At 37.2% G+C, this 12,111-nt stretch overlaps 1 protein-coding gene across 1 annotated transcript in view; it reads right to left on the bottom strand.

Annotated features, from left to right (window-relative positions):
- Gpr158 (G protein-coupled receptor 158) overlaps positions 1 to 12,111 on the bottom strand; it is a 360,681-nt gene that overhangs the window by 156,788 nt on the left and 191,782 nt on the right. The window contains exon 4 of the mRNA XM_028892013.2: positions 10,500 to 10,723. Coding sequence (XP_028747846.1) covers positions 10,500 to 10,723 — 224 coding nt within the window. The remainder of the gene's footprint in view (positions 1 to 10,499; positions 10,724 to 12,111) is intronic.

Genomic DNA, 12,111 nt, shown 5'->3' with positions numbered 1-12,111 from the left:
TGGATTTTTTTGTTTTTTCATATGAAGTTGAGTATTATTCTTCCCATGTCTGTGAAGAATTGTGTTGGTATTTTGATGGGGATTGCATTGAATCTGTAGATTGCTTTTGGTAAGATTGCCATTTTTACTATGTGAATCCTGCCTATCCATGAGCATGGGAGATCTTTCCATTTTCTGACATCTTCTTCAATTTCTTTTTTCAGGGACTTAAAGTTCTTGTCATATAGGTCCTTCACTTGCTTGGTTAGTGTTATCCCAAGGTATTTTATATCATTTGTGGCTATTGTAAAGGGCAATGTATCTCTGATATCCTTCTCAGCCTGTTTGTCAATTGTATATAGGAAGCCAAAACTGTACAATGGAAAAAAGAAAGCATCTTCAACAAATGGTGCTGGCATAACTGGATATCAACATGTAGAAGGCTGCAAATAGATCCATATCTGTCACCGTGCACAAAACTTAAGTCCAAGTGGATCAAAGACCTCAACATAAATCCAGCTACTCTGAACCTGCTAGAAGAGAAAGTAGGAAGTAGTCTTGAATGCATTGGCATAGGAGATCACTTCCTAAACATAACACCAGTTGCACAGACACTGAGAGAAACAATCAATCCATGGGACCTCTTGAAACTGAGAAGCTTTTGTAGAGCAAAAGATATGGTCAACAAGGCAAAGCAACAGCCTACAGAATGGGAAAAGGTCTTCACCAACCCCACATCTGACAGAGGGCTGATATCCAGACTATATAAAGAACTCAAGAAATTAGACATCAAAATGCCCAACAGTCCAATTAAGAAATGGGCTATAGAATTAAACAGAGAATTCTCAACAGAGGAAACTCAAATGACTGAAAGACATTTAAGGAATTTTTCAACATCCCTAATCATCAGGGAAATGCAAATCAAAATGACTCTGAGATACCACCTTATGCCTGTCAGAATGGCTAAGGTCAAAAACACTGAAGACACCTTATGCTGGAAAGGATGTGGAGCTAGGGGAACTCTCCTCCACAGCTGGTAGGAATGCAAGCTTTTCCAACCACTTTGGAAATCAATATGGCGCTTTCTTAGAAAATTGGGAATCAATCTCCCCCAAGATCCAGCTATACCACTCTTGGGCATATACCCAAGGAATGCTCAATCATACCACAAGGGCACTTGCTCAGCTGTGTTCATAGCAGCATTGTTTGTAATAGCCAAAACCTGGAAACAACCTAGATGCCCTTCAACTGAAGAATGGATAAATAAAATGTGGTACATATACACAATGGAATACTACTCAGCAGAGAAAAACAATGACATCATGAGGTTTGCAGGCAAATGGATGGATCTAGAAAAAATCATCCTGAGTCAGGTAACCCAGACTCAGAAAGACAAACATGGTATGTACTCACTCATAGGAGGACACTAGATGTAAAACAAAGATGACTAGACTGCTACTCACAACTCCAGGGAGGCTACCTAGAAAACAGGACTCCAAGAAAGACAGGAATTGCCCAATGACAGAGAAATTGATGAGATCTACATGAACAACATGGACATGAGTGGAGATAATGAAGGGCATGTGTCAAGGGAAAGAGGGCTTAGGGGAGTGGGAGATCCCAGCTGGATCAAGAACAGAGAGGGAGAACAAGGAATAAAAGAGTATGATAAATGAAGACCACATGAGAATAGGAAGAAGCAAAGTGCTAGAGAGGCCCACAGAAATTCACAAAGATACCCCCCACAATAGACTACTGGCAATGGTTGAGAGATAGCCCGAACTGACCTACTCTGGTGACAGAATGGCCAAACACCATAATTGTTGTGTCAGAAACCCCATCCAATGACTGAGGGAACCAGATGCAGAGATCCACGGCCAGGCCCCAGGTGGAGCTCCAGGACTCCAATTGGTGAGAAAGAGGAGGGTTTGTATGAGCTAGAACTGTTGAGACCAAGGTTGGATAAAGCACAGGGACAAATAGCCAAATGAATGGAAACACATGAACTATGGACCAATAGCTGAGGAGCCCCCAACTGGATCAGGCCCTCTGGATAAGTGAGACAGTTGATTAGCTTGATCTGTTTAGGAGGCATCCAGGCAGTGGGACCGGGTCCTGTATTCAGTGCTTGAGTTGGCTGTTTGAAACCTGGGACTTATACAGGGACACTTGGCTCAGCCTGGGAGGAGGGGACTGGACCTGCCTGGACTGAATCTACCAGGTTGAACTCAATCCTCATGGAAGTCTTTTCCCTGGAGGAGATGGGAATTGGGGGTGGGCTAGGGGGAAGGAGGGGGTGGCGGGCTAGCGGGGAGAAGGAGGAGGGATCCGTGGCTGATATGTAAAATTAAATTAAATTATAAAAAAGTAAAAACCTTTTTTAAAAAGGTAGTTATTTGAAAGGCCAGGAAAAGCAACTAGTCTATGAACTTAATCACTTTTTTCTAATGCCTTTCCAAGGCTTCAATAAACTTTACAGAATATTCACACACACACACACACACACACACACACACACACACACACACACGTTATGTGTGTGCATATATTATATATTTCCTTATATTCCTTTCTCTATTTGATTGTGAATATATTATGAACAAGCCAGTATCCAAATCATTTTTGTAAACTTATCCAGATATTCATGGATACATAACTAATTTTAATTTCTAAATATGCACATGTATTGCTTTATAATTATACAGTCTTTTATTTACAAAATGTTTGATAAGCCTTAAAAATGAAGAAGCCCCTAGGAATTTGTAAATAATACAAGTGATTTATCTCTCACAATATATTTCAGCTAACAAGCAGTTTGGTATATTAGTGCATTAAATTTTAAAAAGCTATTTTTAGCATACTTAATAAGCAACTGGCTTTATAAATAAACATTAGTTAGTACAAATGTCTCAAGAGAATCTGATAATGGAGCCTTGGTAATCACTAAGAATTTTATATATCTCTTAAGGCATATACAAATATGTTATAATCACTTTACTTGCTTTTTATAATTCATAATTAGTATTGCAGCCACCAGATGGAGTATGAGGTTATTTAAATGATATTTTTAAAGATCCTTTTGGATGAACTATTTTGCTCTGCTCTTCTCGTAATGTTTTCCTCATCACCACCCTGACACACACATACACAAATGCACAAGCTATTTTACCTTTTTTCTCTTTGGTTAAAGCATAAAGCATGCAACATGAATGAGTTGAGCCAAGGAACATTGCTCTTACCAAGGAAGGATATGATTTGCTCAGCTCATTAGTATGTACATAGCAGGAACTGGACATAAACCTACAGAGGACATGTAAGCTTTCCTGGGACAGATGGAGTGAGCAAAAAACGAAGTCATGCATTCAGACTGCTAAATGAGACCAGGGCTGGTTATGTTTATTTAATTGTTTTAATTTAAATCAAATTTCTTTGTTAACATATGAGTGACGGCATACATGTTGAGAGAGTAATAAAGAGACAGAGTGAGCTGTAATTCAAGTAGGTGAGAACAAATCCCAGCTTCTCCAAGCTTGGACCAGCTTCTTAACTGCGCACGCTTGGATTTATTTAAACAAATTGAGGGCAGTACCTCACTTTAACTGGCTGTAAGAATTCCATGGCTCCAAGTCATTCACTATCAAATTATTTCATTTTTATCACATCCTGATTTGGCTTTCAGCATTACACTTATTGCCAGCCCCACACAAACTCCTTAAGTGTAAGATCTCATTTGCCCTGTGCATGACTGTATTCCGAATACAGGTAATCTAAGCCCTCAGGAGATGTTCAGAGGATAAATATGAGTGGACATAAGGAAAGGGAAGGCAGCAGTGAGTGATTGTGACAGAAATAAGAGAAAGAGATAAGGCTAAACACTAGGCTGTGCTGAAGCATGGTATCTAGGAAGTGGAAGGCTGACAGTGACCGCCAGTGTGGCGAGGTGGTAATTCAATGCTGCTGTAGAACTATGTCACCCACAGTTAGTCCTTTTGACAGGATCAGAGGCTATGGATCAAAAACATTGATGTGTGTGTGTGTGTGTGTGTGTGTGTGTGTGTGTGTGTGTGTGTGTGTGCATATACATGTGTGAATGTGAACATATTTGGAAATATTTGTGCAAATATATGATTTTTAGTGGAGATTTCTAGTAGTTTACTAAAAATACTATGAATTTTTAAGCTCTACCAAATTTCAGCCAAAAATCCTACAATGTATACAGCTATCACCAATGATGGAAATCCTATCTCATAACTATCACCATCACCAACTCAGAGAATTGTGTTCATAAAAATGCAGTTCTTTCAGTGAATTTTGTAACTACTCAAGAAAATAAGATTTTTTTGTGTTTTATTTTTATATATTCTTTACACTTTCTGGTGAGTGTTTTCCTTTTCTTCTTTTTCTTGAGTCTAAAAGGTGTTTTGGTTTGATTTATTTGGGGGATGTTTTTAGATTAAAGTTACTAATCCTTTATTGTTTTGTATGTTTCAAATGATTTTTCTAACTTCTCTTTTAATTGTTTGTATGTTGTGCATACTCAGAGACCCTGATCAGTAGTAAACACAACTTTAAGGAAAGGTTAGTTACAAATGCTTCCACAGGAACCTCTGCATTTGGACTGTGAGACTAAGCTCCACCCAGAGCTCATAAAATAATTCTTGTTGATAATACACATCAGGATACACAACTGTGAGTAGGAATGGAAGCCATGATTTCTGAGTATAGTGGTGGATGGTGGTGACAGTCATAATATGAAGATATTTCATGATACCAAATTGCTGAGGGTGGTTAGAATGATAAAGCTTCAGTCATTTCACAGCAGCAAAAAGTGATACCTCTGTCTCTCCATATTTTACAAACACAGGTGATAGAACATCAAAAGTCAGTTAACATGTTATATTAAAACACTTCAATTTCCAAACCAAAAAGTGGCATCATTATTCATTCCCATGTCAATTAATTTCTAAGTTAAGTAAGAACTTCTATAGGAATGGGGGAAAAATCAACCACAGTCCACTTACTTTTTCAACTTTCCTCTTTCTTTCTCTGTTGTACTAAAACCAGACCATGCAGAAATGGGTAGAGTAAATTTAAGCCACGCTTCTCTCCAATGTATTTTCTTCCTCTGAGATCTCTACTTAGAAGTAAATCCACCCCACATTTGACATTGCTAAGCTGTAACCAACCATACTCTCTGTGTGGAATACCTAATAGGAAAATATGTTACTTGTCACAATGTTTGGTAAAAATGAAGAAGAAATAATTCAATAGTATTTAAAATTAAGATCTTTTTGTAATATTGCCATTGCTTTAGAGAAATTCACAGGTTTGAAAATCATTCATATTTTACTGGCTTATTAAATCTTTAGGCAAAATATAGACACAGATGTGTGCATTGTTTCCCACATGTTTCTGGAAAGTGGGAGTTCATTAATTCTTTAGGATCCTAGCCTGTAAGCCTAGGAGCAGACTAGAATCTAGTTACTTCATTTAAAAGAATAAGGTGTTAGAATAGTTGTTGATCCCTGATTGTTAGTTATTTTCTAGAGAAATGTGTCCTTTTGAATGTGGTTTAGGTTAACCTTGTTCAAATGAATGTACTTAGAACCAGACTGAATTACCTGACCAGTCTAGTCTCTGAACCCTCTTAGGTCTTTTACTGTGAATACTTATTGCTTCAGTTGAGAGCAGAACTATTACCATTACAGTGATTTGGCCTGTGCTGGGTTTGATATAGCTAACATTTTCCTATATTTTGACCTGTCAGTGTGGTTATTTCTGTTAATTCACAAAAGTGGTCCACTTTAAATAAAAGAGGCTCAAGTTCCAATATGTTTCATGGCTAGTGACCCTAAAGGAAATAATGCAAATACAGACTACTGGCGATTAAGACAGGTTATATCATGAATTTTGGTGTAAACTATGGAAGTCTAAGATTCTCAGGCTGACAACAGAGGTAGCAGGGAACAAACTGAGGTGCCTCTGTAACCAGATATTCCCATCCCTCTCTCATTGTAGATCCTACAGATAAAACAGCATGTTTCTCTTAAGGTATATGTCTCTCGGTAGACCCCCTCACCATTCATTACTGTTAGGGTTTGAAAATGAAGTGTCACCCGATAGGCTTACATTTAGATCACCCAGTGCTCAGACTGAAGGACTACTCTAAGGCTGTGAGTCCTTTAGGAGAAGGAGGTGATAGAAGAAAGTCATTGGGGCAGGCACATGAAGGTCATGCTGACATTAGTTCTGGTATAACTCTCTTTTTTCGGGTCTGCCACCATGTGAACATACACCACCACCATGGTCTTTTCCCCATTATGATAGACTGCATCATCTGAAACTATGAACCCAAGCCTTAAATGTTCTCCTTTAAAATGTTCTCTCAGGTGTTTTATCACAGTGAGAACATGTTTAACACAAACCAAGAATCGAAAAGCAATGTGTTAGAGCACCATGGAGCACTCTTAGAGTCTATTTGTCTGAGCTGTGTCAAGACCTCACACCTCAACATAATCAAGACAAAGGAGCAGAAAGGGGTAGAAGAGATTAAGGAAGGATGTAGCCGATCTTTACATTTTATAGCCTCTTTATGTGATGATCCACAGAAGACATTTCATTCAAGGCTCAGCGACAGGACATTAGAGTTTCTTTTGGTTGGTTTGTATTTGGAGGCAGGCTGTATCATTTTCATTCTATAGTGCTGCTGCTAGAAAATTCCCTGTTGTCTCTGACTTTCCAACAACCGGTTGAAGTCATAACCCTGACCTCAAAAAATCAATTCCTATCTTAACCTCACCATTTACTTTCACTAATATTTTTATTCTAATTTTAATTTGGCTATATTCTATTCATCTCCTGAAAGTGCTTATGCCATTGGCTGGAACAAAAGGAAGTACAAAGATATAAATTTCCCAACCCAGCTGTACTAACTTGGGTAACTAACAAACCCTCCAAGTCTGGGTATTCTTGTATAAGACATGATTCCAGTTCTGAAAAAAAAAAATGTTTCTCTTTCCAAATGAAAACTAGGAAAATAACAAATATATTTATTCATATATTATGAATTTTTCAATTGTTTCTCTAATAGTAAGACTGTACACAGCATGAGTCTGGTTTCTAAATATTTTCAATGGCTTAACAATTGATAGCCAGGAGAGATCTCCATAGCTCTCATTTTGAAGGAAAATTAAACTTTCCTAGAAAAGACACTGCTATAAATAGGGTAAGTAACTCTTAGTTTAGTTTAATTGTACATTTAATATCTCTTTTCAGACAAAGGCCGTGTAGAAGTAGATGTATAGTAATGGTTTTGGAGTCAACTAGCATGTGAATGAGCATGGAGCACAGGTGTGAGCTTCAAAGCCAGGACTGCACCTTCCAACTCTTTTCAATTATTTAAATGTCATATGTGGACCCACAGGTGACAAAAGACCAGTGCCTAGTTAAGGCTAATTCTACTTGAATTGATGAACCTCTCATAGCTGGTTCTGGAGATGGGTGGTATATAAATGCCTTTAAAATTCTGGAATCTTGTATCACACTGTACACCCTGTATACCCTCGTCTCATTAGTGGTTACTCCCCATTCTTCTCTTCTGGTAGTCCCTAGTAACCACTAATCTCCTTCTGGGATCAATGAACTTGCTTATTCAGAGCATTTCTTATGAATGGAATTATATAACATATTGTATTTTACAATTGTTTTCCTACTTAGCATCTTCAAGTTTATACCATGTATTGGTACATAATCCTTTTCCATTGACAAATGGTATTTTAGTATATGGAAATATCACATCTTAATTATTCATTTGTATTAATTGGTGGGCATCTGGGATGCTTTCACCATTTAGCTGTTGTGGATGACACTTTCATGAACATTTATTTGCATTTCTATGTAGACATGTATTAGAAATACAATACTTGAGTCATATTGTACAATATTTTAAATTTTGTTGGGATTATCAAGATGTTTCTCAGTCTGGGCACACTGTTCTGCATCTGCAGTAGAAATAAATGGGAAATTTTTCAATTTCTCTAATTCTCATTACTTGTTAATAGAATTTTAAAAATATTTTAGCTATATTAGTGGGTATTCTAGGCTTGATTTGCATTTTCCAAATAACTAATATTATTGAGCATCTTCTCATGTGTTTGTTGGATTATCATACTTTTTTTGAAGAAATGTCTACTCACACACACACACACACACACACATACACGCACACGCACACGCACACACACACATATATCTTGTAAATGTTTTCTACTCTTCTATGGGCTGTCTTTTGACTTTCTCAATAGTGTATTTTCATGGTCTAAAGTGGCAATTTTCATAAAGTACAATTTATCATTTTGTTCTATTATTTGTGGGTTTTATGCTATATCTTTAAAAAATGAGTAACCCAAAGCCTTGAAGATCTGCACCTATGTTTCCATCTAAGAAAAGCCTCTTAGCTACGGCTTTTCCATTTAGGTTTATGTTACACTTTGGATCAGTGTTTGGGGTTTGATGTAGCAGTCCCACTTCAAATAGGAGGAAACTAGTCCAAGGGAGTCTGAGATGGGATTTAATTCTAAATGATGTGCCTGACATTTGTCATGCTACAACTATATTACAACTGGGAGAGATTCAATTCTAAATGATATGCCTGACAATTGTCATGCCACAACTATATTACAACTGGACTTTTTCTCTTTTGTCAAAATAGATGAAATTGGCAAAAATGAGTACATTTTGTCCTTTTAATCATTAGGAGTAGAAAATACAATGAGAAATATCTAGATAAAGTGTTAGTGTTGTCCCCTAGGGTTTCTTTACTATGTAAAGAAATGTTGTCAAGACACATAAAAAAGTTTAAATAGAAATTCCAAAGTCCACATGCTAGACATATGGAGTCTCTATACTGGAAATGTATTATTACTGTTATAGTTAACCCAGTTTGGCAAATGAAATCACTAGAGGACACACCAGCAAATATTTCCTTTCTTTAACATGCCAGATCGGTGTTCCTTGGCCTGACCTAATTAGGTCCATTTTCCTTATGTCTCTTTCTAGGAAAACTGATTTCAAAAGGTAATCATCTTCAAACTAAATATCTAAGAAATTACATCAAAATTATATGTAAAGACATGTATTCTCATGGCAGCCTTGTTAAAAAAAAAAAAAAAAGGTTCTGGTCAGTTGCTGCCCATTTCCTCTGAAGGTCTGGGGAGATCTGAAAGGTTAATAACTGTGTGAAATAACATTAATATATTAAGACATTGGTTTGGTCAGAACTATCTATAGGAAGCTTCTCAGTACCCAATGATGCATTCTACCCATATTTATCACTGACTTATTTAACATAGCAATCATCAATGATTAAAATCAATTAAAATTCATAAAGAACTATGGTATCCACTGTCATATCACTGATGAATTTATTACATCGGAGAGATTTCAGAGCAATTTATTAAATAGACTTTTCAATTCTGGCTCTGCTACTGACTAGCTTTATAAAAAATCTTATCTGGCAACATATTAGTCTACTATTTTATTATACATAAAATCAACATAGTTTTTCTTCAAGAGAAAGATGAGTGCTAGTGAAATGGAAGCAAATTGCATGTTTGCATTTTCCTGATGACTCAAAGCTTGATTTTAACTGTGTTGCCTGCTATTAAAAGTAACTAATAACATTAGCATAGTGGATACAATTTATTAGAATCTTAATTGTGTCTTAAAAATATTAGCTAGTGGCTTCATAGCAGATATTATCCAAAAAGGCTTCTTTTCTTTTTAAATTTCTAGTGGGGACACATAGTTTTCAAAAATTTCTATAATCTACAACAATCTGAACAATGTTGTCATGATAAAGAGGGCATTTGAATTCAAGAATGGTGGAAACTTATTGTCTTTTCTAGTGCCACAAAGAACTCACTGTAAAGCAACAGAATCAGACATTCTAACACAACACTTGATTCACATGACTCATTTCTGACCACTGGAGAAAGCTCCCCAGAAAACTCTGCCCTGGGTGTTTTAGCATTTCTATCATCTCTGGACAGTAATACAAGACCACATGTAAGGTCATGAATAGTTATTTTCCAGAGCATAACGTGCTAAAAAAAATGTGAATTCTTTACACCTTTAAATATTACTAAAAGAAATAAAGCAAAACAAAACCACAACAGGGCCTCCTAGAGATGAAGAATAAACCTTGCACTGGGCAGAGGAGCAGAAGGTCCTCCAGTGACCAAAGAGATGACACTAAGGACAGTCCTTCAGGGCAGTGGAGCATTAGAGCCCCCAGATAAACAGAAAGCACCTTCTCTATAAGGAAATACTAATACAAAATATCATTAACTCTGCTTTCCTTGGGAAGCTAATGGATATGGCTCTCACCCAATCACATTATAGCAAAACAAAATGTCTGCTTACTAGAACACTAACAGTGATTTGGAAATTCAGTCTCCCTAGAGAGAGAAGCAATTACTCTTAGTATAAAGAAAGGCCAGGACCGGGATACCTGGGTTTACCTTTGCTTTGCGGAAGTGGTAGACCACCAGCATGCTGACGAAGTCCAGCAGCAAACACAGGGCTTGGAAGGAGATGATAGCCAGTCGCAGGTACTTATCCTCCTGGACAAAGCACGGGCGGTCGTCAGCACAGAAGGGGCAGCCTTCTCTGCAGGGCAGGCAGACGTAGGCTTCTTCTGACCCATCCTTTGTGCTTCCTGAAAAATGGTGATCTGGGCCCCTTCCTGAAAGTTCCAAATAAAACCACAGTGTCATTTGTACTTTCAAGGTAAGTGAACTAGAAGAGAGATAGACCCTCTTCATTCCCTTTTCTCCTGATTATAAACCTTTCATCAAATCCTCTGCCAAGAGATAGAGCTACTTTGCTTTCGGATTCAAAATTCTTGATTCCTTTGATTTTAAACTTGTCATTCAGAGTAATTGAGAAAAATAACAAAAATGGAGACAAAATGCCTCAGAGTCAGGGAACAGTCTGCTAAGTCTTTGACATCACCAGCTTCCACTCAAGGTTGTTGTCACTCCCTAAAGCACAGTCATACTCCAGACACACTTGTTAAAGAAACAACAAGAAGAAGGGTTGGAAAGTGGATGTGTTTAATGTACCAAGTCAATGTACTCATCGTTTCTGGAACTCCTTGACCTAGATGAGGCAGAGTCTAAAATGAGACAATCATCACTCCTTAATTCAGCAGGGATTTCATCTACCAAGTTCATTCAGTCTAAATTACGTAAAATGGTACTGAAATAACAGTTGTTCAGTGTTCAATTGCCTAACAATGCTGCATCCTTTAGAATCAATCCATACAACCTACCCTTTAGTTCCCACTCTACACGCCATTAGACATCTCTGTGCTGTTTGGTTACTGCTCCTAATGATCATCTGATTAATTTTAGAATTGTCTGCCTCACTTATCAAGCTTAAGTTATCACTAAGGCCCAGTACTCCAAGAGTATCAATTGTTGACTGTAGCAATAGACACTAAAAACAAGTATCCTTATCATGAACTCAACATTAGGGATGAAAGTAAATACCCAGTTTATTAGGTAGCATGACCTTGGTTAAATTAGGAATTAGGAAAAGGGTTTTTGTTGTTGTTGTTAGCTTTTAGTAACCAAATTCAATGGAAATGTTTGAGGTATCTCAGCTCTTGTAAAAGGTTCACAGTCTTTCCAAAGTTGACTTGTCCATTTTCTGTCCTCAGTAAATGCAGCAACAAAAACATAAATGAATATTCTTTGATGATTCTGTTGCTATTTAATAATAATCACTCTGGGAGCTTTGATGGGGTTCAGTGGGTAAAGTGCCTGCCAAACAAGCCTGGTGCCACGAGTTCAATCCCATAGGGGAAGAGGAGAAGTTGTCTTCTGAGCATCGTGTGTGTACCATAGTACATTATGCACAAACATACACAAAAAATAATAAATAAATATTAATAATAATAGTTACTACTCTGTCAACATAGTGTAAAAACATATGGATTTAGCATCCAATTTAAGTAGACTGGTTTCCTATTCTTAGGCAAAATCATTAGACATTTCGGTTGGCCAGTTCTGGTCTTAGTTTCTTATTGATGAAATATGAATGCCTTTAGGGATTAAGTTAAATGATTTA

Source organism: Peromyscus leucopus, chromosome 5 (genome assembly GCF_004664715.2).
Source record: "Peromyscus leucopus breed LL Stock chromosome 5, UCI_PerLeu_2.1, whole genome shotgun sequence".
NCBI lineage: Eukaryota > Metazoa > Chordata > Mammalia > Rodentia > Cricetidae > Peromyscus > Peromyscus leucopus.
The sequence above is the reverse complement of the archived record's forward strand: the minus strand, read 5'-3'. Positions and strand labels throughout refer to the sequence as shown.